Here is a 27669-nt window from a genome sequence, read left to right on the forward strand (position 1 = left end):
TGGTTATCCAAACAGTAGAAATGACTGCTCTATTAGAGTATTTTGTGTAAGATGCGTATGTTCTATTAGAGTGATGGCCCTGTATTATTTGATTATTCAAGCTTTTCATTATCTGTTGGTCCCAAGGAGGTTGGATAATCAAGGGAGCACTGTACTATACTGACACCACTCTGGTGTTTTGGGAAAGTACTGCAACACTGTCTATACATGGTGCCTGTTCATGTAATGTTATTGCATTGGTGCTATTCACTATTTGATGATCAAGTGAGAAACTGTACTGATTATACTAAAGAAGTCTTGAATTACATACTAGAGTGTCTCATTAAATACTACGGTGTAACATCAGTTCTGAACTGTCCAAAATGATTGTTCTGTTAATGTAGTGAGTGTCCTCTTGAAAAGGTGATTTTGCAGATGATTTATATTTGATGGGCACAATTCCCCATCAGAAGCAAAGCTGAAGTGGAGCTAGGCCACATGTAGGCCTTTGATTATACTCTTATCCAATAATCATTTATATAGTCTCCCCTGAAATACTGTGATGGTATATGCATACACAACAAATTCATGCAAAGCATATTAACACAATTTGAGAGTAAGTTGCGCCATTAAATTAGGAGGGTTTTTAAAAGTCCAAGGTGGTGTTGGTTGCACTAAAAAATAGTTATTTGGAGATAACAAGGTTCCAGTGAATATATAGGCCAATAACTATCCACAAATAATGTAACAATGTTATGGCATATATCATACTAAAAAAATAATATTGAATATATGGCAGCATTTAGTAGAGGAATTACATTGTAGGATGTGACATCCTGTGTGGGCTCACTGCAGGTTCACTACATCGTGATACAGTAGGTATTGCTCAGTGTAAATATTTTTTGCCCTGCCACTTATATGCTCCTCCCATTTATTAATGTTTTATTAGAGCCTAAATGTGACAAAGTGTTGAATATATTCAAATTCATTGTGTACATGACCTATGCAACATAATATTATGTACAATTAGTGAGCTTTATTTTCTGATGAAAATAGCTAGTACATATTTCAGCTATAAAGGTGATCACATTGATTGATCATTTGTGTATCTGCTTTAGTTACACCATATGGATTGGGAGTATCAGTAGTTTCAGTATCAGCTCCCCTTCTTGCAGCTATTCCATATGATGGGTTGTGCTCCATATTGACAGCTTTTGTTAATGGAGCATCCAATGGTTCTGTATACTCATACTGATCTGTAATTGTTTTACTGTTTAGTTGGTTCACACCATAAGATGGGTTAGGTTGTATAGCAACATTACAACCTTGTCTTGTGTATGACTGATGTGACGGGTTAGAGTTCTCTGTGATAGTGTTGTCACAATATGATTCAGCTACCACCTCACTGTATTGCTCATCCTTCATGTTCTTTACTGTATCACCTGTACAATTATATACAGCAATGTATTTGTTTATATTGTGCACTTTACTTATCCATGTATCATGAACCATGGTATTAGTTCATAATAGAGATTGCTTATGTTTTTTCCAAAATCCTAATAGAACACTCAACTAAACTTCACCTTAGAAACCTTTTCCAACCGTAAAAGAAGCTTTAGAAGTTGATTTGAAAGAAGTTTAGGTCCACTAGCAAAAATGAAGTCAAAAGTACTTTTTAAAGAACTGAAATCTGCCATTTTGAGCCATTTTGTTCATATTATTATTTTTCCACAGGGCTATAGCAAAATGTGAGTACTTTTTGGGGATAAAAACTACACAACTTTCCTTCCTATGTCTTTCTTCACATCCATGACCTATTTTTAAATGCATATTACAATGATAACACCCACTTTCAAGCAAATTTGCTTCTTTTAGGTTCACTTTACCATTGATCTTCTGACAGACTCTGCAAGTGTAACCAACGTGTTAATTGAATATGTTCATTTAGAAACCTTGTCATTACCTACATTTTATTAACCACAGTATATTAAGAGCAGCAATGTTGTTGTGTACCACTGGGTACCTGACTATTGTGATCACCTAACTGAAGCCATACTACTGCTACTCACAGCATGCTATATGTTTCCTATAGTTGGATATATCAAAGCTGTGTAGTACAAAGTACATTCAATTGTAAGGAAACAATACACTGGTGTTTGATAACACTGATAGTATTAGCTAACTACTAATGTACATGATGACTGAATTGATACTGAGTAATGTCAAGCACCACCAGCACCTCACTATTATCATGTTAGGTATCCATATATATAAAAGAAAAACTAGTATAAAAATAACTTTTAAAAATTAGAACATGGGAATAGAGATCGCTGAAAAAAGTCAAGCAAGTCAGCATGTTAAACGCACAGAGATCTCTATTTGGACTCAAACATTTATACAGAAGCATTCTCAGTACTTATCTGCCCCAATTTATGGAGAAACTGCTGTTTTTTCCTTAATTAGTTTCATTGAGTCCAAATAGAGATCTCTGTGTGTGTTTAACATGCTGACTTGTTTGACTCTTGTTTCTTTACTTGTTTCAGCAATCTCTATTATATTCCCATGTTTTAATTTTTAAAAATTATTTTTATACTAGTGTATATATTAGTTATACAATGGCCACGAGGGATTTGCCTGATATATATGCCCAAGCTTGAGGGAGCAGGCATATATATATCAAGCAAATCCCAAGTGGACATAGTATAAGTATTTTATGCCACATGGGTATGCTCACCTAATAGGTGAAGAGACAAACCTACATGCACCACATTACTTTTATACAAAGGTATCTAGATATCAATTGTGGGTTTAAATTTTGGGCTGTGGTACTCACAAAAAAAGAAATGATTGTGGTTTTTGCTGGTTTTAATGGTACTAATTCTAGCCAAGTAGCCCAGTTAAGGATATTTATAATAATCTAAAGTACTAAAGTACATGCTGAAGAGTATAGGTTACTGATCTTGGGAATGTCTAAGCTATCTTGTCACATGATTGAAATGTGCTATATAGAAAATCATCCCCAACACTGTGCAAACAATTATTTAGTAGTGCATAGTAGCTGAACTACTTGATGATGACTCATTCAGTTATTTCTCCTTGAAGAGAATGCTTGGCCAGCTAAACTCACCCACAATGCAAAACTATAAGCAGCTCAATATAAAGAATCAAAGGGAACTGATACTTTGTAGTTGCCTCATCATCAAAGGCATTGTGGTCAGGGCTATATCATGACATCGTCCTAACCACAGGGGGATATCTAGATATCACCCTGTAATATGTGAAATATAACCCTGTGGTTTCCCTTGATCCGAGGTGTCAAAGTGGTGTGTATATATATATATTATAGAAAACTAAAACTCACAAAAAAATGCTCCATGTCACTCTAAAATGAGTCAAAGCATTTCGTATCTTTAAACTGGGCATCAAAGCCATGGGCAAACCGTGTTCCCAAGATATTACTTGGGTAATATCTAGATATTTCCCAATGAATATACAAGTTAAACCACAAGCAGCATCTTTGAATGCCCACTCTAATGTGGTATGTATTATAGACAAGCTTTCAGAATAGATAGATCCACATGAATATTTGAATAAATTCTGTAAGACTAGCTATTATGTCATGCTCTATAAGAACATCCAATGTTTATTACATAATATATTATAGTGTATCTACTACTAATTGTGCATCTAACAAAATAATATAAAAGAGTTTTCTTATATGTACATGTAGTGGTCGTGCTTGCAGGTAAAGTAGTTACCTCATTGACAATTTGCTGAAATTAATCTTCTTTATAATAAGATGTGTACGTGCATCCATGCGTCGTGTGGGTGGGTAGGTGTGTGTGTGTGTCACTGTACGTGTGTTGCTGCACAGCAAAAATAGTGTTCCAATACTACATATTCTAACCCCGTCTTTATTCAGTATTAGAACAACTATTGTAAAAAACTCCCCATAACAAGACAAAACAAACCTGAAATCTATAAATGACTGTAATGTTATTCACTATTGGGGACTGTGGTCTGTTTTTGTTTGAGCCAAGGTAGAATTTTTGGACTATTAGTTCTAACACCAAAACATAGACGGAATAAATACAGTCAATATTTGTGTATGAATTATGCTGTGCTGTGTGTATATAATCCTAGTACATGTATCTATGTTTCTGGCACATGGGTTCATATACCACTCGTAAGTATTTATTATTAGAACTTTGTTGCATTGCTAATAAAAGCAGAGCCTAGCAATGCTAGCCATACACATGTATGTGACTACTGCCTTTTGTAGCTATAATTCTATCCTAGAGGTGCTTAGGTGCAAAATTAATGTGCTCTTTCAAGGCCAGTTCTGTGTGACAATCTTTCAGTTTTGCATCTTGCGACATTTGTTTGTCACCCACTACCCTGAGTCTCACCACTTGATCAACTCTATCATGGATTAGTAGTGCACAACAGTATACTACAGGGACACTATTTCTTAGCAGAGGATGTGATAGGAAAGATGCACCTCAGCCAAGAAATAGCAAATTTACTACTTGGGCAGTCATGTTGCCTAACCTGTTAAAAAATTTAGCTATATCTCTGAAAGGATGATCTTATAGCATCACAGACTTATCTGTAACTAAATTTAAAGTAAACACGTGCAAAATGCTTACCCTCAGTCACATGATTGGAAACCACATGCACAGAGCTGACAAGATGTGATTTCTTCCTCATATAAATCAATACAAGTAGCACCACTATAATGATGACTACAATAACTACAACTCCTCCTACTGCTCCACCAATAACAGCAACAGATAATCCTGATGTTTCTTTATTGCCAGTGCTTGAATCTCCTTATTGAAAACAACAAACACATCAGAAATGAATTTCACAAGCAGTACACTGTATCCATCTCCATCCCATAGGTGGGGAAGGGTGAGGTCAGAGAGCTGTACCCTCCTATTGTCACACTTGTAGCAAGCATAGTTAATGACTCTAATAGAACAGTCATATTTACTGTACAGTAGCAACTGTATAGACAGAAAAAATGGGTCAAAATACTATCTTAGAGCTTCAAAATTTCACCCTCAGAATATGCACTTCAAACTCCACTGTACGTGTAACTTAAAGTTTGTCCCCTTAATCTTTGGCCTGCTTCACCATCCCATTTAAAAGAAACAACATATGATAATGCAAAGGGTCATCTTAACTATTTATTCTATTGTTTTCATAGACAAAAAAGGGCAGAAAAGGCACTCCAGGAAACATAATGAAGCACATTCTACCATTTAATATAATACAGTATGTAACTGCACATATAAAATCTAGTTTTGAATTAATATTGCATTGCAAGCTTTTGACTGTGTACTTGCAACAACAATAGTATCCAAAATTCTCTCTATTAACTCCAGTTTAGTTTGTGTACAAGAATGTAATAAAGCAAGTGCAAACAAAATAAATAATTTAATAGAAATCATCAAATTTGGCTACTCCAAATATTAACCAATGTTAACATTAACTTTCTATCTAACTGTTGAGTTATGTCACTGCAGATTATCAACTATACTGTGTTAACAGCTGCAGGTAACTGTTTTAGTATTTATCATTATAGTTTGACCAATTTACCTTTGCAGAAAATATCACTACTACTCCAGCTGCCATCACTCTGACAGGTCCTAGTGCTACTACCAGTTAGCTCATAACCAGTGTTACATGTGAAACTACAAGTGTCTTCATAGGAAGGAACTCCATCATCTCCAAGTGAACAATTCAATGCTCCATTATTAGGCTCAGTCAGTGAAGGACATGGAACTATATGAAAGACATTGTTAAAGCAAACAGCTACAAATATACACACCACTCTCACCTCTTATACACATGGCTTCAGTACCACTCCAGCTCCCATTATTCTGACAGGTCCTAGTGTCACTACCAGTTAGCTCATAACCAGTGTTACATGTGAAACTACAAGTGTCTTTATAGGAGGAAGACACTCTATCTTCTACCAGTGAACAAGTCATCACTCCATTGTTAGGATCAGTTAGTAATGGACAGGGAACTGTATGCATATTAAATTAAAGCTACCGATGATACACCAGAGACAGTGCATACCTCTTATACACATTGTCTCACTACCACTCCAGCTCCTATCACTCTGACAGGTCCTAGTGTCACTACCAGTTAGCTCATAACCAGTGTTACATGTGAAACTACAAGTGTCTTCATAGGAAGGAACTCCATCATCTCCCAGTGAACAAGAGATTGTTCCATTATTAGGATCATTGAGCGATGGACAGGAAACTGTTCAAAGTTAATCATTACTCAAAGTAACAGATGTTTGTACCTTTACCCGCACACAAAATCACTAATTAATAGCAAATGAGTAATACGTATATGTATCACTTTTCAGTAGTTCCAATTCACCACAATTCACATTCACATAACAACATTAATCAAGGGAGTGTTTGGAATGCTCCCTCAAACCGTTAAGCATGCATAACTAGATAGGTATGTAGCTAAACAGCATAATTACAAGAGCAAGGGAACTCTAATAGAGCATTTTAAAAGTTTCAAAGGACTGGAAAAATTTTTTTATTCCACTAAAGCCTTACATCAAAGTAAAATAAAAGGTATGAGGATGTGGTAGTTTAAGTTAAATATCAAGGACAAGTTTATTTGCGCATTCAGTCAGATTAAAGGAAGCCATAAAACTAACAGCACAACAAAATTGTTTATGAAGTTAAGTGCTTAAAATGTGAAATACTGTAGAAGTTATCAACACCTTGGCCTTGGGTTTGCCTCAGCCTCGGGTTGATAACAACAATATCCTAGTGGTGGGGTTTAACTATAACTTATTCCTTTTTCTTGATCATGACCCCTCCATTGTCATATCACCCAAGAACACAAGGTCTGGTGACAAATGGTGTATCTAGAGGTGGAGACCTCTGGTGAGGGCACTAGGATTTTATCAATCAATATCAAGATATTCTAATAAAACAGTCAAATACTCTAATAAAATAGTGGATGCAGGTCTCTATACTGTTTCTGGGCTGTAAACTCTATCTGCTAATAATTAACTAGCAGCTGCTGTTCTTGAGTGATAATAGCATAAATTTTGAGCATAGTAGGAGGATAGCAAAAGCATTCAGCAAGTATAATATAAATGATTTTTAATTACTATTATGTTGCATGACCAAAAATGAGCATGCTACACATTATTACTGCAATTCATATTAAAAAATATGTACAGTTTGGCTGTAAAAAAGGGTGAATCCAAAGTAAAAGGTAACCAAGAGTTAATATCTGGAGGGGCCAAGAATGAATATTAATACAGTTAACTTACTAAAAAAAGTTCTTGACCTTATCATTGATTCATGTTTTACATTCAACTTCTCTACTTTAAATCCTTTTAACTCTGATTGGCTAGTAATTTGGCTGACTTTTTAATACCGGTAGTCAATGTTGTGAAATTCAGTAGCCTAATTACTAGCCAATAAGAATTGGAATGAGAATGAAAGTAGAACAGGAGTCACTGATAGAGGTCTAATGTTATAACTTTGTTGTTAACATTCATTCTTGACTGCTTCAGATATCAGCTTATAAGTAGTATGATGCACCGGTGGATCAAAGTTTCCATCTATTACTTGATGTAACCATATACAAACAGTTAGCACAAAGATAATGCTAGCTAGTAATATTAACTAATATTATGTAGTATATTTAAAAATTATTAATTTAAAAATGAAATAGGGATCTAAGCAATAAAATAGTGAAACAAGAGATGAATGATTGTATTACAGCATATCTCAGCAGGAAAATCCCTACATTGGCATGTAATTTTGTTCAGTTAATAATATGCACACATGCAGCTGAAGGATACATCCAAGGGTGGATCCAGAGTTTGGAAAGGAGGGTGCACCAAAATAGTAGGTATACATGAAGCAGAGTGTCTGGGGGGGCACAGCCCCCCAGAAGCTGGAGCTATTCCACATAATTATCTCAGGACTAAAATTTTGATGTAGAGGGACAAATGTCTAAATCATACTGTTTTAAAATGAACTACACTGATCAAGAGTTGTATAGTGACGGTCATAAGCTATAGCTATAATCATGAGCCTAAAGAATGTCATACACAAAAAACCATGTGAATTTCATTTGCAAAATATTCTTAGCAGGTAAATGTGCCCATTCATGGGAGAGTGCTGCATATACTAGTTTCATATTCAGCAACTATGGAGGATTCTCAATAGTGATAGTGTAATGTGTGGTGATTGTTCTGTTTGAGTATTTGACTGACTGCTCTATTAGAGTATCTCAAATTCTTTCTTTTTTGGGGGGGGGGGCACATGCTCCCTGTGCCCCCCCCCCCCCCCCCCCCCCCATTGGAGATCCACCATTGCATCTCTATCACCATTAATAGGTACTTGTAAGTTGGCAACAAGTTTTACACTCCTCAAGTCAGAGCTTCTAACAGAGCAAGGGTAAACGCTGGGTGGAAGGGGCAGAACAACTTTGTTGCATAGTAGGGCTAAGACATAGATGGTATTCTCAGGAGTCTAGGGAAATGACCCTGGAAAAATCCAATAAGCTCTGAAAAACTGTTGTAGGCTATTTTTATTTGATAAATTTAAGTAGCAACCAACAAAACCATGTAAAATATTCTTTTGAGTAATTGACTGCCCTATTAGAGCATTTGATCATTGTACAAGCGTTGATCAACATACCACACTTTCCACCACTTACATATGCTCTGGAAAACTTCACAATTAATTAACTGGAAGGAAACAGAGAGCTGTTTTAAATGGCCATTGCTCTACCTGGGCTGATGTGATTAGTAGTGTGTCTCAAGGGTCTGTTTTTGGGTCCCTGCTTTTAACATATATGTAAATGACATACCTGATGTTGTTAAGAGTCCAATCTTACTTTTTGCTGGTGACATTAAGATATTTAGACGAATTGATACCCATGAAAACTATACCCAGCTTTAGCTTGACTTGAAATGTCACTCTGAATGGTGGAAATTAAATCTTAACGTTATTGCCTTACATCTCAGAACTACACCTTGTGGCATTGTCATCCAGCCAGTACAATCTGTCATAGACCTCAGGGTTGTGATTGATCAAGATCTTAAATTTCATGAACACACCTCACTTGTGATGAACAAAGCAAATCGTGTACTTGGGTTGATTAAAAGAAGTTTTGCTTATTTAATTGGACCCAATATGTAGTTCATCTTTACAAATCTATGGTTCATCCTATAGAGTACGCCAGCATGGTAACATAATATGGGGACCTCTCTACTTAATGAACTAAAAGAAAGTTGAAACAATTCAATTTAGAGTAACCAAATTGATCATGACAGTGACTATGGCACAAGACTTGCATAATTACTGCTGCCTTCACTTAATTATCGTCATCAGTGTGGTGATATGATATACTTATATCAGATATTCAACAGTTTAGTGGACATTGATGTCAATGATTTATTCACACGATCATCAGGAATTACCAGTGGGCATGAAGTAAAACTTTACAAGCACTATTCCTCTTATTTGTTACACAACAACATGTTATTGAAGTATGCTCCTTAAACAACTTCAAGGCCAAACTGGATTTACATTGGACAGACAGTATGTATTGTTTTGCATAATGAGTTGGTGTACAGGCTATTTTGGCCTTCTTTCCAAAATAATAAACTAATAAATAAATAAATAACAGAAAAGAATCACCTTGGCACTCAATTGCCTCATATTAGGCAAATGACCTAATATGGATACAAGTATTGTTTGTGCCTGATATTGAGCTGAAACTTTGTTATATGTTCATGAGCTCAGAGGGAATTGTGGTGAGGACTGCAAAACTGCTGCTACATGTAAATGACTCACAGTATTGACTTGCACTTATTTTTGTGAGGAGTGTGCTTTTTACTTCCTTTATACACTAGTGACGCTATCATGAATCTTGATATAGGGCAGTCACTTACTCTATTACAACAGTCAAGAAATACTGAAAAAGTGCTCTAATAACACAGTCAGCTCTTGATTTAATGAGCACAATTGGCATGGCTCAATAGCATAATAATATTTTCAAAGCATAATCTCAAGCCCATTTACCAATCTAGCCAAACCATTACACCACACTTGTAAGACCAATTCTAGACTATGTCTCTACCATATGGAATCCTCATCATTTGGGAAACATCCGTGAGCTGGAAAATATTCAAAGAAGAGCCACAAAGTTGATACCTACCCTTCAAAACTTACCCTATTCTGACAGACTACAAAGCCTAGTTAATCTTACCGTCGAAATCGTATGGACTTAATTATGACATATAAAATTTTGAATGGAGCAGTATTAGTAGATAAAGAATATTTTTTTACAATGAACACCAGTTACAGTACTAGATCTAATGGATTTAAGATTTATAAGAAATTTAATAAGACTTCAACACGACGCTTTGCCTTTTCACAGAGAATAATTAATAACTGGAATTCCTTACCCTATGAAATTGCCACTTCTCCCAATGTACTAAGTTTTAAGACTAATTTAGATCATTTTTTGTATAATCAACGTTTTTCATTTGTATGATTTAATTGAGATTGGTTTTATAAGACTCTGTCTTCTTTTTGACCAATTATACATAATAATTATACAACCAAGTACTAAGAATAATACGAAACGCGGTTAAAATTACGTCATAAATAAATAAATAAATAATTAAATAATTAATAATTAATGTTTGAGAAAACTACGAGGCCTAGAGACATGAACTAACCGGGGATAGATTCGCCTGTGAATGAAGGCACAAACGTATAATCGTCGCTCCTGTTTGTGCTGATGACTTGACCATACGTGTAATTCTATATAACGCCCAGTACCACACCCTTGCTTAATTACTTACATATTGCGCGAAGAAGATTAGCGAAGAAGATTAGTGATCCCCGTGCAGGAGAACCAGAAGCCACTTGTGTAAACAAGAAGATTACAAGTAAGTTTTTATGTTTGTAACATCTCAAGTCTCCATGCCAGCTGCCAGTGGATTCATTCACGTAAATAAACAATACAAGAAAACATTAAACTGACATATGCCACGCTCTTTACAATAAGCTTACAGTTACATATAAAATACAAGTAAACAATTTTGTCTTGTGCAGCTGGCATGGCGAACTTTCTTTGTGTTGGTGTCAGGCAATTCAATACGTGCTTAATCTTTTTTGCCTTCACCTGGCGTAGCTACTAGGCTCTAGTGGCTTGGCTGTCTTCCTTTATCTGGTTCATCTGGCTTGCATACGCCTACAGCATTGTGTAGCTATCTCCTGAAAGTTGTGTATGCATAACTATAGTGTGTCACCCATCACTGTGCCATTGCTACATCACTGATGAACCTTACTTAGCTCTAGTTGATGTTGATATGCATTGCTGTATATTGGCTAATATTTTTATCTGCATGGTGATGTTGCCTATAATGTATTGCTGCATACAATACTGCAATAATGTATAGTTCTCTCCTGTATGTTTTGTATACATATACTGTGTACACATCACTGTGCCATTTATACCACACCAATGATGTACTGGCACTTAGCTACTGGTGGCCTTTAGTTACGATGCCACTATTGTGTTATATCTGTCACTACTGTGACATATTGAGTTGATTTGGGGATAATGCATTCACCACCTAATAGCCTCACCGGGGGGCTGTCACGTTGGTGTATGTACTTGGTTGTATGTGACGCGGTCCTAGTAATAATAATAATAATAATAATAATAATAATAATATGGCCATACACTACTGGTGTTAAGCATTTTTTGACCTTAGCATCATGCATCCTAAGCAGTGGTCCTTTTTGCAATGGAGATAAACCTAATATTTTGCAATACAGCTTGGTTGTGCATAGAGTGTTGACCAATAAAGTAAATAGCAAAGAGGAACAAAACGAAATCTATAATCACATGAAAATGCAATTGGCATCAGAAGCATTCTCAAGTTTGACTAGCAACCAATGTATTGTTCAGTCGCATACATCACTGTCAACCATTTCTATTACATGTCATCAGACCGTTGTTGTCTGCAGGTTGAGACTATGTGCATCTCAACATTGTACCATGTATCCTGCCTTAGAAAAGTTGAAAATCAATACCATTTCATGATAAAACTATATAGACAGACAATAAGGATTATAACCACTTGCATCTTTTATTATTTACATAATGGATATCTCTACTGCATGGAATTTACCAACTCCTTGTGAAATACTAGATCCATCCCCCATGTAGCTAGTAAAATTACACAACACTCTTTTTACAGTATATATTTGACAAACCCTTAATTAAGGATGATTCATTTATAATGAAGAAAACTATACTGTATTGTATATTGTGTCACTGTATGTGTTAATGACAGTTTGCATACTCAGTGACAAAATGTCAAACAAACATGTGCAATGGTACCAGTGAGACAATTGATTCTAACATGTGCTACTGAATTCTAAATCATGGGTTCACAGATAACCAAACATATAACTCACCTCTTCTGCACACAGCATCACTACCACTCCAGCTCCCATTACTCTGACAGGTCCTAGTGTCACTACCAAATAGCTCATAACCAGTGTTACATGTGAAACTACAAGTGTCTTCATAGGAAGGAACTCCATCATCTCTCAGTGAACAAGTGATTACTCCATTATTAGGATCAGTAAGTGAAGAGCAGGGAGCTAATATGTATGTAAAGGACATAAGATTTACATATACACAGTAAAAACAAAGAGTACATGTCACTACTGAATATAGTAAATTTCACTTCTAATTTCTGCCACAATACACACTATAACAGGGGCGTAGGCAGGATTTCCAAAAGGGGGGTTCTGCCCTAAGTATAGAATTTCGTAGGTGTGCACATGTAAACACGTGTACACGTGTAAACATGTGTATTCTTATAAATTCATTCGCAATAGCGAGTAGAGGTACTTGAATTCCTCTGCCTGAAGACCTGTAGCTACCCATTTCAGTGGATTTGTGTAAGTTAATTCAGTTCTAGTTAACCGGTATCACGATTTAAAAAACTTAACTCTGAAAAGGGGGTTCGTCCGAACCCTTTGAACCCCCCCTGGCTACGCCCCTGTATAAATAGTGACCAACACTAATTACCGTGGTTCATAATAGAAATCACCTATATGTTTTCTGTCAAAATCCCAATAGAATATACACATAAACACCACCTTAGTAAGCTCTCCCAACCACAAAAGAAGCCTTAGAAGTTGATTTGGAAGAAGTATAGGTCCACTGGAAAATATGAAGTCAAAAGGAACCAATATAGGATTTTTTAAATAACTGAAATATGCCATTTTGTTCATCTTATTATTACTGGGATAGAGCAAATTGTGAGTAATTTTTGGGGATAAAACTATATAGCTTTCCTTCCTAAATCTTACTTCATGTCCATGACCTATTTTTAAATGCATATTACAATGATAACACAGTCACTCATTCTCAAGCAAGTTTGCTTCTTGTAGGTTCACTTTGCCATTGATCTTCTGACTTAGTTTCTGCAAGGGTGATCAACGTGTTAATTGTGTTAATAAGTATATCTAATCTATTCATGCTAACACACTCATTTGGAAACCCTATATCATTACCTATATTTAACCACAGTATATTAAGTTCATATTAGAGCAATAATGTTGTTGCATACTTGACTTACTGTGATCACATAGCTACACAAGTGTGCATGCCTATATGATAAATCAGAAGCCATACTATTGTTGACCACTGCCTGGATACCAGTATGTCAAAGCTGTATAGTACAAAGTACATTCAATAGTAAGGAAATAATACGCTGGTGTTCACTAACTCTGACTGACTGATGAATGACTGTGATATACATGTTGAGTACTGTGTAATATCAAGCACCACCAGCACCTCTTATTATCACTTTGCTATCCAACAACTTTAAACAGGCTGTAGGACCAGGAGTCCTACAGACCTCCAGCACTTGTGCTGTAAAGTTTTAAAAAGTAAACAAACTAGTGTAAAAATAATTTAAAAAATTAAAATATGGGAATAGAGATAGCTGAAAAAAGTAAATAAATACAAGTCAAACAAGCCAGCATGTTAAACACAGACAGATCTCTATTTTGACTCAAACAGACATTTATACAGAAGCATTCTCAGTACTTATCTGCCCCTGATTTATGGAGAAACTGCTGTTTTTTTCCCAAGTTTCTACCATACCTATTGAGTCCAAGTAGAGATCTGTGTGTGTTTAACATGCTGGCTTGTTTGACTCTTGTTTCTTTACTATCCCTATTTCTGTGTTTTAATTTTTAAAATTATTTTACACTATTTTTTATATAGTGACCACCACTATATTTACTTATAAAATAGTGAGTATTGTGGGAGAGATTATGTAGTGACGTCGACCTTAGTAGTGGCCTTCAATAGTTAGTTTCTACTGTGTAAGTTGCAAAATATATAACCTCTTCTGCACATAGCGTCACTACCACTCCAGCTCCCATCACTCTGACAGGTCCTAGTGTCACTAACAGTTAGCTCATAACCAGTGTTACATGTGAAACTACATGTGTCTCCCTCATAACCCACTCCAATACCACCAGAACTACATGATGTTATCTCTCCATTGGATGGCGATGTGAGGTTATCACAGCTCTCATCTGTAAAATTTGATATAATTATAGAATCCATACAATACAGACAACCATATGTATCTGTGATACTAAATTCAGTTTATGTGAGTGTGTGTGTGTGTGTAATATATACACATCCTGGAAAGGGCTGTAGTGATTGACTTGCTCTAATAAGGTTTTAGCAGCAACTGAGCATCAAGACAATGAAAACTTTAGTCAATTGTTTTCAGGCTGTGTATTAGTTACACTACACAACTACACATGTAGATATTTTGTGTACCACAATTCACTACTGTGTATGTGTTGTATAAATAAAATGCAACACCCCCCCTCCCCCCCCGTATAGTGTGGATTTCAGTGTATCATTTCAACATTTACAAACTTTAAGAGCAGTATACATAAGGAATGAGTTTATTATTATTTGCTTACCAAAAGATAATTCAATTAATGGTTGTCTGCTTGGCTCTACATTATCCACATTACTTATGTCAATTGTAGTAGTAGGACCATTAGCATTGTTACTGTATGAAGTATATCCACTAGTTGGAATGCTCCATATTCGACGGCGTGGACTAGATGGTTGGTAATATCCTATCACATCTCCAGGTAGAAACTCAAAGTCACTACTGTTAGGGATTGACAAATTGAAAAAAAAGTGGTTAAAATCAATGGTAATTTCCCCTGTAGTCTGTACTTGAGCAATTCTGTTATATACAGTTGAGCCAGGTGATGAAGGGCGCCACATTTGAATTATTGGTTGATTGCTGCCTAAGTCACCAAATCCCAGACTAGCTGCAATATGAGTTACCCTGACAGTGCAGTTAAGTCTAACATTAGGAACAACAACTTGCCGACCACTAGGTACCAAAACTGTACCAATCTGGCTAACGTCTGGATTGTCTATGCAATTCTGCCCACCTAAAAATACAGGTACAATATTTGTGACTGCTGAATTGGACAAACCAAACATTCGAGGTATACACACAAAGCACCATAATATAATCAATGCAATAAACAACTTTAGTCAACTCAAATCAAAAATATCAAGTTATGCATGTGCCAAAGGCATATATAGCCAGTTAAGGAATGGGTGGATGGGAACAGGTACTATTCAAAAGTAAGATTTTATCTTGTATACTTGTATGCAGGTCAAGTCGTAGTGCAAGTCACAGCTTTTGTCTGTAAAGCTACACATACAGTAGAATAAACAAATAATTGTTCTAAAAGACAGTACATACATTGCACCAAAAGTTATCATTGCTACTGTCAAAATGTAACACTACGTCACAACATGTAACACTATATATACATTAAATTTAAATGCATGAACATTAATGTATAGACTATAAAATAATTCTGAGCTAACCTGTTATGATGGCACAATGTATCAGCAAAGCTGAGAAGATCACAATTTCTGGAATAAATATTCTTTTCTGAGTAGTCAGTATCATGGTTAATGTAACATTTTACCATTACAGTGCAACATAAAACAAATTGTTCTTCAAGTTGTTTGTATTATTCCATGTTTTGTAATGACAGCTATAGTGTAATGAATATCAGATAATATCAGTATGCATATATTGTAGAATTATATGTATTTCACAAATGTCTATAAATTTTTAGAGTAGTTAGCATATTATTTCTGTTGAAACTATAGTATATGCAGCTGTCACTACTTTGCTGAATGTTTTCTTGTAGCTAGGCCAAGTAAGCAAATGCACATTTTACACCTATCTCCACCACTACACTTATGTCCCTAACAATATGGTTTAACAGACTTTCATATTTCACCAGAATCCTGCCTGCATGGTGTGCGTGTCTTAATCTCTTACCTAATGCCAACATGATTTGTCTCCATTGAAACAAAAAATATCACATTTTAATCATTTCATTACCAATGATGGCTCAAGCAACTTTTCGATGAAGTTTTACCATTTTACTACAGTAACAAGGCAATTTAATTTATAAATTTTCCTTAAAAGGCACTCCATTCTTCTTACCGGTTTACACATAATTTATTCAGTTAGCAAGTCAGGAATAGGGGCAATGAAGCGAATAATAGTTCACTTCACTGTTGTTTTACGCTCTCAATGAAAAGCAGCCCTCAAGTCTAGACATTAATTTACATCAATTTTAAAGTATGACATGAAGATTTTCAAGTGTAATACTTATACAAATGCTTTTTATGTAATTGTGAAGTCACATACAGATGTACTTTATATTGACAGATCAATTTCCTTAAGACACTTTCATTGAGCTTCAGAAGACAGTATATGGGAACATGACACTACATGTAGTATATCCACAACAACGTTGATTAATGACAGGTTTATCTTTGAAATACTATTCCTAGCAACTACCAAAGCCATGCACCTGGTCAATTTTTTTTGCTGAGCATTACCACATGACAATGTTAGAGCTAACTCCACTAACAGAGTACCAAATATATGGATACATTTGAATAAATGCGTTTCTACTTGACAGTTTTAAAACTTTTGACCAACATACAACAGGACATTTTGACAAATATTAATGGTAAAATTGACAAATCCACACTATAATAATGTTGACATGTCAAGAAATTATAGCTCTAAATATCTTATCCGCATGATTGTTAACTTTTTGTCATTCAAATTTTCTGTCGCATTGCATATAGCTATATCCAGGAGCACATGCACTCCTGTTATACGTAAAGCCATAATTTGCACATATATACAACATGCTTTATAGCTATGTGCATAGATATAGGTAACACTGAAGGCTCAAGTTTCACCTGTAGCCAGTAGTATTATCATTATAGTATAGCTATAGCTACATAGAAAGGGATCCTGCAGAGCTTGTGAAAAGAAATTCAACTTATGAAATATCAGAATCGTATAGCTATAGCTATCTGGGGTACAGGATATTTTTGTCTTGGTCTTGTACAAGTATTTTTGTGTGTCATGTTCTGTTGTAAGTTTATTTATCGTTGTTTTTGTACTTGTACCTGTATGTATGTCTCTGTAAGGGGAGTACGTTTGCAAGCTTTGCCCTTTTGTGCAACCCTTGTCTTTTAACAGAAATCGATAACCTAATCAACAAGTAGCTATATACTAAAGTTTTGTGCCCTCACGAGACATTCTACTAGCTCGGATTGAGTTCACCTCTAATCAACTACTATAGCAATTTAGTTAGACTAGCTATAGCTAATTAAATGCAGTTTATATAGCTACCATGTAGCTAGCCGGTACACCAGTTCTCTAGTTACGTTTTCACTCACTGTTTGATTCCCTACCCAGTAGCTAGTAGCTATAGCTAATCAGTTGACCGTCACTTCGACCACTAAGAACACAAGCCGGATTCACGTTAGACGTCCGGCTGCCGGCCTTCACGAACGGATTATTTCAGTTATTCAGTGTTAAACTCCTCAGTTAGCTAAATACTGAAGTGTGTCGTTTTGTTAGGTTATCCCACGTAGCTCAGTCGAGCGTCGTGCCCACCGCCTCATGCAAACGTGATCTGGACGGTATTAATCGTGCGGTCAGGTTTGCGTGCACACTTTCACATGTTACTGAGGATTTCTAAATCTTTGCAACACGCCGGTCTGAAACGCAAAGCGGAAAAACGTGATCCAGTACGTCACTTCCTGTCTTTTACCCAATCAACGGTTTAGACCCTTTAGACCGGACCAACGGTTGTGAGTCGCTTGTTGTGATAGATTTTATACTCGTGTGTCAGTGTTTCACTTGTTGCATAGCGTGTTATAGGAATTTTAAATTTCACGTGATAGGCGTGCACGTGAACACATTGCGCTTTGGTGTTGCAAAGATTTGGAAATCCTCAGTATTTCACGTTGCCGTTACTACACTAGCCATTACGTACAGAATATCACGTGATCACAGGAGTTGGTCGGCAACTGACTCTCTCTCTTTTTTGACCGAACAAGTGACTCGTTTGTTGGTTTAACCTATGATTTAACTCGATTCAACTCCAGAGACGAGGAAGTAATAAGTTTTTGTTGTTGTTACCATGCCAGTAATTAGAGGAATCAGGCGCGACCGCGAGCACTTCACCTGAAACCACAACGATTGTCAGTGCCGATACTTGTATTACTTGTCAATTGTCAATGACTATCTAACGTGTATGTGGTGTGAAAGGCATCAGCACCGAAGTTGTGCAAGGATATGTGTTGATCAATTTCCTGCCCTTTGCGACCTTCCCAAAAACATTGTATTTTTTGTTAATCGTGAGTGTATCAATGAACTTCCTACTGCTCTTATCACCTATGACAAAACTAAAGAAGCTTGTGGTATTAAAAACAAATTAAAATCAGTACAGGATACTTTGTCCAACAGATTTGATAGTTTAGCCAGTATTTATTCTAGGACTCTCCCTTGGGGGTGAATTAGGAATTTGGGGGGTAACCAGGTGGAAGTCTGTTATATAGTTGTCCAAGTTCACAACGACATAGCTATATAAAGCAGTTGGGTGAAGCCAGATCCTATAGTTGGTAGAGCTTGATGCATGAGTGTAGTAGTGATCACATAATGCTAGGACAACCTGTGCTCCTCATGTCTACTGTACATATTCTATTAATAATGCACTGCATATCAAGTGTTGAAACTTTATAATTTGTGTGAGATCATTTTCAGTATTGACCATCATATAATAATACCACAAAGTACTAGCAAATTACAAAATCTGCATGGGTGTGTCTTCCAAGAAACAATTCAAAACTGAAATTAAATATTAGGGCATTTTCATAGTTATAGCAAAACAAGGAAGTTTTTAAAAATCAGGCTTTCTGAGATTAAATCTGGGGGTATTTGTGCTGGCTGTGCATGCCATTTTGAATGTAGAATTTTTTACAAATTACGCTCAATTTTGAGGGTTAAGCATGCTACTTTTTCTACATAATTATAACTTGGGCTCTCAGATATTGAGTAGCTGTCACTACATGCTGTAACATGCATGAATTTTTGTTAGCTATATACTAGAAAGATTTTAAAACTTAATCGATCTGATTCTGAATCTGAGAGCACTTTAAGGTTGCATTCACAATTTTAACCTGGGAAAATTTTACATATTGACTTTGCTGAGATTGAATCTGAGAACATTTTTGATAAGTTTTGTGTGTCATTTTAAAAACCAGCTTAACCTAAGTATACTTTAAGTGTCCATTTGGTTCTACTTGGGGTACTTAGAGATAATGAGTTACTCTCTAGAATTCCTATGGATATAATTACATGAAAATAGCAAGGAGAAAACATCCTGACCACCTGGTAGACTCCTATAAGTGTTCGAGCGTAAACCGGATGGCTGCAGGTTCGAGGCTACCCATAGGTCCAGTCATGGATTTTTTCTCCTTTCTCCAACTTTTCAAACACACCTTATGTGGCTAAAGTCTTTGAGCAGGCTGACCTTCAGCACATAAAGCATTAATAATAAATAATAAATAGTGTAGTAGTCACTCACAATTTTAGGGGGTGAGTCTGAGATTTTAGGGGGGAAGTTCCCCCTCTAACAGCCCTAGAATAAACACTGAGTTTAGCTGAGACAATAAATGAGTCAATATGACCTGTCCTACCAATTAAACTGCCATGATGTAGAAGATTTGGATAATGTCTCTACAAATAGTCAGCCACCCAAACAAGCGCTTTCTACTTGACTCTCCAGCAAACATCCTTTATCTGTCAAATCTATTGCTTCGATGACTGCTGACATCATTTTGGAAGAAAAAGAAAAGGAAAAGAGGAGACAAAATTTGATTGTACATAATGTTCCTGAATCAAACTTAACTGAAGCACATGCCAGAAAAAAAGAAGACATCCAGAATCTAACCACTTTATTCAACCATTACATTGGTGTATCAGCTTCTATCACTAATGCTATACGTATTGAAAAACAAGGTAATAAACCTAGGCTGATCCCAGGCTGATCAAGGAATCACTCTCTTCTAGAGAAGAAACACTCACCATCCTTCGTAACTGATGGAACCTGAGAAGCAAAGAGCACCCATCACATGTCACAAAACTTTCATCACACCTGACTTGACTCCACTAGAGCAACAAAAGAGCAAATAACTTTGCGCAGAACTAGCTAATCTTAATAAGGAAGGAAAACATTATAGAATCAAGCATGGTAAGATAATTCTGAGAGAAGCAGCTACTTTCCAAAGCAACAAGTAAAGTCAGCCAACTCCAAACAACATGTACCTGTAAAACCATGTGATGAATAAAATTAATGAAATCAAGCTTGATGTTGTGTTTCAACATCTACCACTCTGTAATTATGGAACTCATTTGTACCATTATCTGTGTTATTGTGAGGTTTATACAGTAATAATAATAATGTTACCATTTCGTTTTTTAATCATAATTTCACTCCTAGGATTAGGAACAGCACTCCTAGGATTAGGAACAGCATCCCTAGGGTTAGAAAACCACCCCTGGGATTAGGTGTCTCTAGGATTAGGAACAACGCCCTTAGGATTAGGAACAGTGTCCTTAGGATTAGGGACAGCTTAACTTTATTTATTGTTTCTCATTCCCGCCCGCATCCATTTTTACCCCCCACCTCTAATTTCATTATTGCTGTTATCAATCACATGCACACTTATTTTGATGCTAATAAGGCTCACTTGCACCTCAGAAATGGTGGTAAAATGTAAGTAGTCTACTAGTTCTTGGTCTTAAACTAGAAACAGACAGCTTAATTTGGAGTATTTTCTTTAATAATGAATAATGAAAAATAACCTACCGCCACACAGAAATCCGAATTTTTGTGGATGAGAAACAAGTAATCAAGTTTGCCTGGCCTTAGGAAGAAGCGCGAGTAGGGTTAGGACAATGTTAGAGTATGGGTTAGATATACAGTGATTTACATTTGTAACACAAAAAATAAGAAGAGTTGGCAGCTAGCACCATGTGGCACAGTGGTTAGGAATATCGTTCTTCACTGAGGCTGGAGGTCTGTGGTTTGAGTGCCCTTTGTTTTTCGTTTTTTATTCCTTTTGGTGTCATATTTTTTCTAAGTTATAATGGTAACATACTGTACCTATAATGGCTTTTTTGTTACTACCCGCATCAGTTTGCGCATCAGTGGTATCGTAGTTTTCAATTCTTGTTGTTATATATGCCAGACATATATCCACCCATCAGTAGCTATTTCACGAAATTAGCAATCCTCAGATATAGGCAGTTAATGGCTTTAGTACTGTTCTGGGATGTTAGGCCATAGCTACCTATTTGAAAAGTTGTTACTTGGACCCAACTGACCCAATTTTGCACAGATTTAATTAAGAAAAGAAAGATCATGCAACACATATTGAATTTAATTTGTAATTGGTGCAAAATGATCAAGCTATTCTAATAGAACAATCTGTGTGTAAATCTTGAAAGGTAACATTATCTATTATGGGCGTAGTTCCCTTAAAACCAGTGTACCTCTATACTTCTTGGCTAACATGCAGTGGAACCTCAGTTATATCCGGATCCCACTTATCTGGATTCTCTAACCATGGAATGACTGCTCTATTAGAGTAGTGACTGTTCTATTAGAGTAATAGTAATAATAACTTTACAGTGCAAGGCATGGTACAATTACAGTAAAGAAGATAACATTAGATTTTACATATTGCACTGATGGTCTGCTAGCAACCAGTGCTAGCAGCTGGAAAAAATTGAATTACATTAATGCTTAATTAAAATTAGGGGTAGGAACAATGTTGCAGCAATTCTAGCAAGGGCAAAGGAAATGATATGTGCATGAATTACTTGGATTAAAGTGTTCTGTAAAATGGTTCCACAAGTGCTTGTAAATTATTGATTTGATTGTGTTGAAATGTAGTTCAGTGTTGATAGGGGGAAGAGCATTTCAAAGTCTAGGGAGGTGATTGACATAGAAATTATTTTATAATAGTTATTTTAAAAAAATGTTCTTTATATTATTTTAAGGTTATTTGTACACAGTTTCAGAGATAAGCATGGACTTTTCAGACTTATGGACCACTCCTAGTCTGCATGGTCTCAAGGGATTTGCAAATTGAATAACTGAGATTTCACTGTACTTCAGTGAGTGCATGTCATCCATGACTCATTGGGTTATATATATATATATATATCTATGTAGCTAACTACTAGCTACATTTATTTCCCTTTACAATAGTTAACTATGTAGCTTGTAACTAGAAAGTATTTGACATGTCTACATACAATGTACAAATATTTTATCTGACTTACTGTACATATATATATATTTGAAAGATAAACATTTCTGAAATTAGCTAGCTATAGAGTAGATGTTTTTTTTTTGTCTACCAACTGATTTAATGGATACTTCATTCATATAAACTAGTTAAATAATTTAATTGTCAGGGGTTAAAGGGGGCTAGCAGGGATGAATCCAGGAGCTGGCTAGGGGAGGGGCACAAACAGGCTAAGTTGTAGGTGGTTGGGAAGAGACAGATTCTCTTGTTAGTTGCTGCATTTTTTTAGGCAGCAAATAATCACCTCTTAGTAGTGTCTCACTGTTGAATTTAGCCAGTTTGGCCTTTGCAGATGGTTGTGACGTCTTAAAAACTGTTTTAAAGGCTGTGAATGTCTTAAACAGCAACACGATAATTATTTTAGAGGTGTCTAGTATTCATGAATGTGCTGGGTGGCTATTTCACAGCTAGTTTGACTTTGGTTTGCTTTAGTTTCAGGTGAATTTGTAATAAATGCTAGTAAAATGTACGTATTTTCATGAGTTCTCTGATCTTGGCCTGCATGACATAAAGTTTAGTATTTCAATTTTTAAACAGAAGTAGCTATGGCTGGCTTCTCCACAAGGTGGGGGGGAGCATTTGCCCCAAATGCCCCATCCTGGATCCGCCATTGGCCAGCTGTGGCCAAAAAGCTTAGTTGTAAATGACTGGTTAGTAAATTTATTAATGGTGATTGGGCTAGTTGTAAAACTTAGACAAAAAATAGCCAGCTGCGCCACAAAAAGTTATATATACTTATGTGATGTACATATTAACTCTTACAATTTACTGGCTACAGGAATTTGACTAAAAGTAGCACACTTAAGACTTTAAGATCCAATCTTGAGCCATTTAAAAATATCCATTTGTAGTCTACTCTTTGACATTTCTATACTATTTATTTACTCAAAGAGTCAGAAGCTTGCACCATTTCTATTGGTATATAGAGGGGAACAAGGATGTCATGCAAATTCCTTCTACATGACACATTTGACTCTTTCAGAGTAAATTTTTCATGGGGCACAGTGTGTCCAAGGGATATAATGAAAATACTCTAATAAAGCAGTCAAATGTAACAGCTGAAGAAATTTGCATGACTTGTGCATGTATATGTGGACCACTGTAGTGATAAACTTGTAAAATTCTGTAGCTAGTTATATATAAACCAAAACAACCAAGCTGTAAAAAAAGAGTGCGGCCCCCAAAAAGGCCAAGGTGAAAAAAGATGTGAAATCCAAGGTGGCGGCCAAGAAATGGCTGTGATTGTAGGTTAATGGCAAAAATTTTAATTACTACAGTTCAGGTGAATTTGCGTTGCCTTCTCCACTAGAATTCGACATCAAATTCACCTGAATTGTTGTAATTAAAGATTTTTTCCATTAATCTACCATCACAGTCATTTCCTGGCCGCCACCTTGGATTTCACATCTTTTTTCACCTTGGTCTTTTTGGGGGCTGCACTCTTTATTTACAGCTTGGCTGTTTTGGTTTAGATATCACTTCTTTTTTTATTGCAAGTCACAAAGCTGACCATAAACTGGCTTTGGTGCTTCCTTTTAACTTGTTTTTTTCTTTACTGCAGGAGTTGTGGAACAAAGAAAGTAATTGTGTGTATAGTTGTCTGATTAAATATTTGTATATTTAACATTGAATGATGATTATCACATACTGTAAGTAATAAGGTGACTTCTTACATAACTGAATTGTAGCTGAAACTCTCATTGTTTGTAGCTGAACTCTTTTCAGGGTGATTTGTTTCTATATATAGCTGAACTCTCTACAGGATGATTTGTTTCTAGCTGAACTCTCTACAGGGTGATTTGTTTACAGCTGAACTCTACATAGTGGTTTCTTTGTAGCTGAACTCTCTACAAGGTGATTTGTTCCAGCTGAACTCTCTACAGGGTGGCTAAACACTCTACAGGGTGATTTGTTTGTAACTGAACTCTCTACAAGATGATTTGTTTCTAGCTGATCTTTCTATAGTGTAACTTGATTGTAGCTGAACTCTCTACAGTCTGATTTCTTTGTAGCTGAACTCTCTACAGGGTGACTTGTTTCTAGCTGATCTCTCTACAGGGTGACTTGTTTCTAGCTGATCTCTCTACACGGTGACTTGTTTCTAGCTGAACTCTCTATAGAGTTATCTGTTTGTAATTGAACCAGGGGCAGAGGAAGTAGTTGATATGAGGGGGGGCTGGGCTGGCCCAGACTTATGGAATAAGGAACTATATTGTCTCTAGTTTGGATAAGGTGAGACCAAAAAAAAAAAAAAAGGTCGCAACCAGCTGACAGTAGCTTCCCACCTCACCAACTACGAATTTATATAAACTACATAAAAATCCTTACATAACTTGCTACACACTGCTCTAATACTGTGACTGCTTTATTAGAGTGACTGCTCTATTAGAGTATCTCGATCTTGATCACGGTTTTCAGCCCCACTCCAAAAAGGATAATTTCGCGTGATATCATTCTGAGGGGGGCATCAGCCCCCTAGCCCCTCCTTATCCGCCGCCTATGAATTGAACTCTCTACTGGATGGTTTCTTTGTAGCTGATCTCTCTACAGGGTGACTTGTTTCTAGCTGATCTCTCTACAGGGTAAACTTGTTTTTGGCTGAACGCTCTACAGATGGTTCCTTTGTAGCTGAACCCTCTACAAGGTAACTTCTTCTAGCTGATCTCTCAACAGGGTGAATTGTTTGTAGCTGAACTATCTGCAGGTGATTTGTTTGTAGTTGAACTCTCTACAAGGTGATCCTTCTAGCTGATCTCTCTACAGGATGACTTTTCTAGCTGATATCTCTACAGAGTGAATTGTTTCTAGCTGAACTCTCTACAGGGTGATCTGTTCATAACTGAACTCTCTACAGGGTGATTTGTTTGCAGCTGAACTCTCTACATGGTGATTTCTTTGTAACTGAACTCTCTATAAGGTGATGTCTTCTAGCTGATCTCTCTACTGGATGACTTGTTTCTATAGCTGATCTCTCTATAGAGTTATAATTTTCTCTATAGAGTTATAACTTGTTTGTATAGCTGAAACCTTTACAGGGTGGTTTTTTTGATTGGTTGCTGAACTCTCCAGCTACACTGTGACTTATTTGTACTACAGAGTGACTTTTTTTGTAGCTGAACTCTCTACAGAGTGACTTACTTGTAGCTGAACTTTGTATAAAGCAGCTTGTTTGTAGCTGATCTAGATGAACTCTCTACTGGGTAGCTTGTTTGTAGCTGAACTCTCTACACAGTGAGTTGTTTGTAGCTGAATTCTCTACAGACTGACTTGTTGTAGCTGAACTCTCTACAGGGTGACTTGTTTATAGCTGAACTCTCTTCCTTGTGACTTATAATGTTCTGAATTTCTACAGGGTGATTTCGAAGTTGGATTAGGGATCAAAAAGTAGGGTATTGCTATATAAGAAGTTGTGAAAGAAGAGAGGTTGCCTGTACATCTGCATCTATGCTAGTGGACATTTAATCCCTTTACTTCATTCAGTCTATAACCACCACTGAATTAGGGATTAAATGTCCACTGCAGCATATATGCAACCTCTCTTTTTTCACTACTGTATTAGACTGAAGTGTAGGGATTAAATGTAGGACTGTTTTTGTAACATAATTATGACTGGTGAACCCGCGCATATTCTGCATCAAAAGGAAGAAGGGCACCCGACAAAATATATGTCTGGTTGCATGCCCCAACTATCAATTATGAAGCAAAAATGGTGGTAGCCATTACACTTCATGTTCAGCTATGCTTTTTCCATTACACAGCGTTGCAAACAAAGAACAGCATGAGAAGTGTCTCAACTATCAATCATATTGCTATGGAAAATACTGGCGATAAGCTTACACAGCCACAGTTGAGCTGTATCACACTATATAGTGTGAATTGACACCTTGCATTGTCAGCAAAGAGAACTAGAATACAGAGACAAAGGCAAGCCCATGATGCATGTATTGTATGTCTGTGGACTGGTTTTTAGGGTGATACTTTGAACTGGAAAGCTCCTGCATGATCCCTAATATATAGCACTATCGCACTGTACAGTGTGTCAAAAATGACAACAGTAACAGTGCTGATGATTTTTAGGCTCATATCTTTGAATTAACTGTATTAGATATTAATACATATTATACGTATATGTATGTAGATACATAGCTGTGATGTTTTTATATGTAGCTATACCCTTCATCTCAATGTTAATAATTCACTCAATAACTATCTGCCAAATTAAGTTTCTTAGCACTTTAGAGGCTATCAATGGATGGGTGTGAGAACATAGAAATAATGTTTGTTGCAAATAAGAGACTGACATATGGAGAAATTTGCACCATATGGACTGCTGCTAATTGACTAACACGTATAGGTATCTGTATAAATGTAAGCATTGATTTTCACTGATCTCCATGCTCTCAGCTTTCTTACAATAATAATTATGTAGGCCCATAAATTTTGAGAAAAGTTATCTTTGACATAATTAACTGTGTCAATGCATGCCACCAACTGGTGCAAAAGTACTCTTGAATCTAGTCAGGGTGAAATCATAGTTGCCAATTGCTACTTTTCAAAGTTACCTTTTAAAGGAGCATGTTTTATGCAAATTACAATTTTTCTTTCAAACCTAGTATTAGCTAATCTCCTGAAATTTATGCCTAACATAAGCACACTAGCTAGCTAGGATTTTCACAAAAGTGACTGCTACATTAGAAATATGGACTCAATGTTGACTGCTTTATTGGAATATGTGACTGCTCTATTAGAGTAACTCAATCTTTTGTGCTGTTTTTAGGCTTGAACTGTTTCAGTGGAATCCAAACTTATACTTTGCACCAG

The 27669-nt window shown here is 36.2% G+C and overlaps 1 protein-coding gene across 6 annotated transcripts; it reads right to left on the minus strand.

Moving 5' to 3' along the window:
• Window positions 1-913: 913 nt before the first annotated feature.
• On the minus strand, window positions 914-18096 carry LOC136250821 (P-selectin-like). 6 transcript variants are annotated; one of them, XM_066043135.1, is made up of 11 exons: window positions 17863-18096; window positions 16074-16142; window positions 15970-16017; window positions 15033-15521; window positions 14436-14630; window positions 12486-12674; window positions 6070-6258; window positions 5825-6016; window positions 5584-5769; window positions 4629-4811; window positions 914-1421 (listed from the first exon to the last, which is right to left on the minus strand). In XM_066043135.1, the coding sequence occupies exons 2-11, from the start codon at window positions 16087-16089 to the stop codon at window positions 1048-1050; spliced, it is 2061 nt and encodes a 686-aa protein (XP_065899207.1). In that variant the 5' UTR covers window positions 16090-16142; window positions 17863-18096; the 3' UTR covers window positions 914-1047. The 6 variants fall into 6 exon arrangements, with proteins under 6 accessions (XP_065899207.1, XP_065899206.1, XP_065899205.1 ...); XM_066043134.1 differs by having other exon boundaries at window positions 15970-16142; window positions 17878-18096; XM_066043133.1 differs by having other exon boundaries at window positions 15970-16142.
• Between the last annotated feature and the right edge of the window lie 9573 nt (window positions 18097-27669).

The sequence above is a fragment of the Dysidea avara genome, chromosome 3, assembly GCF_963678975.1.
Source record: "Dysidea avara chromosome 3, odDysAvar1.4, whole genome shotgun sequence".
Taxonomy (NCBI): Eukaryota; Metazoa; Porifera; class Demospongiae; order Dictyoceratida; family Dysideidae; genus Dysidea; species Dysidea avara.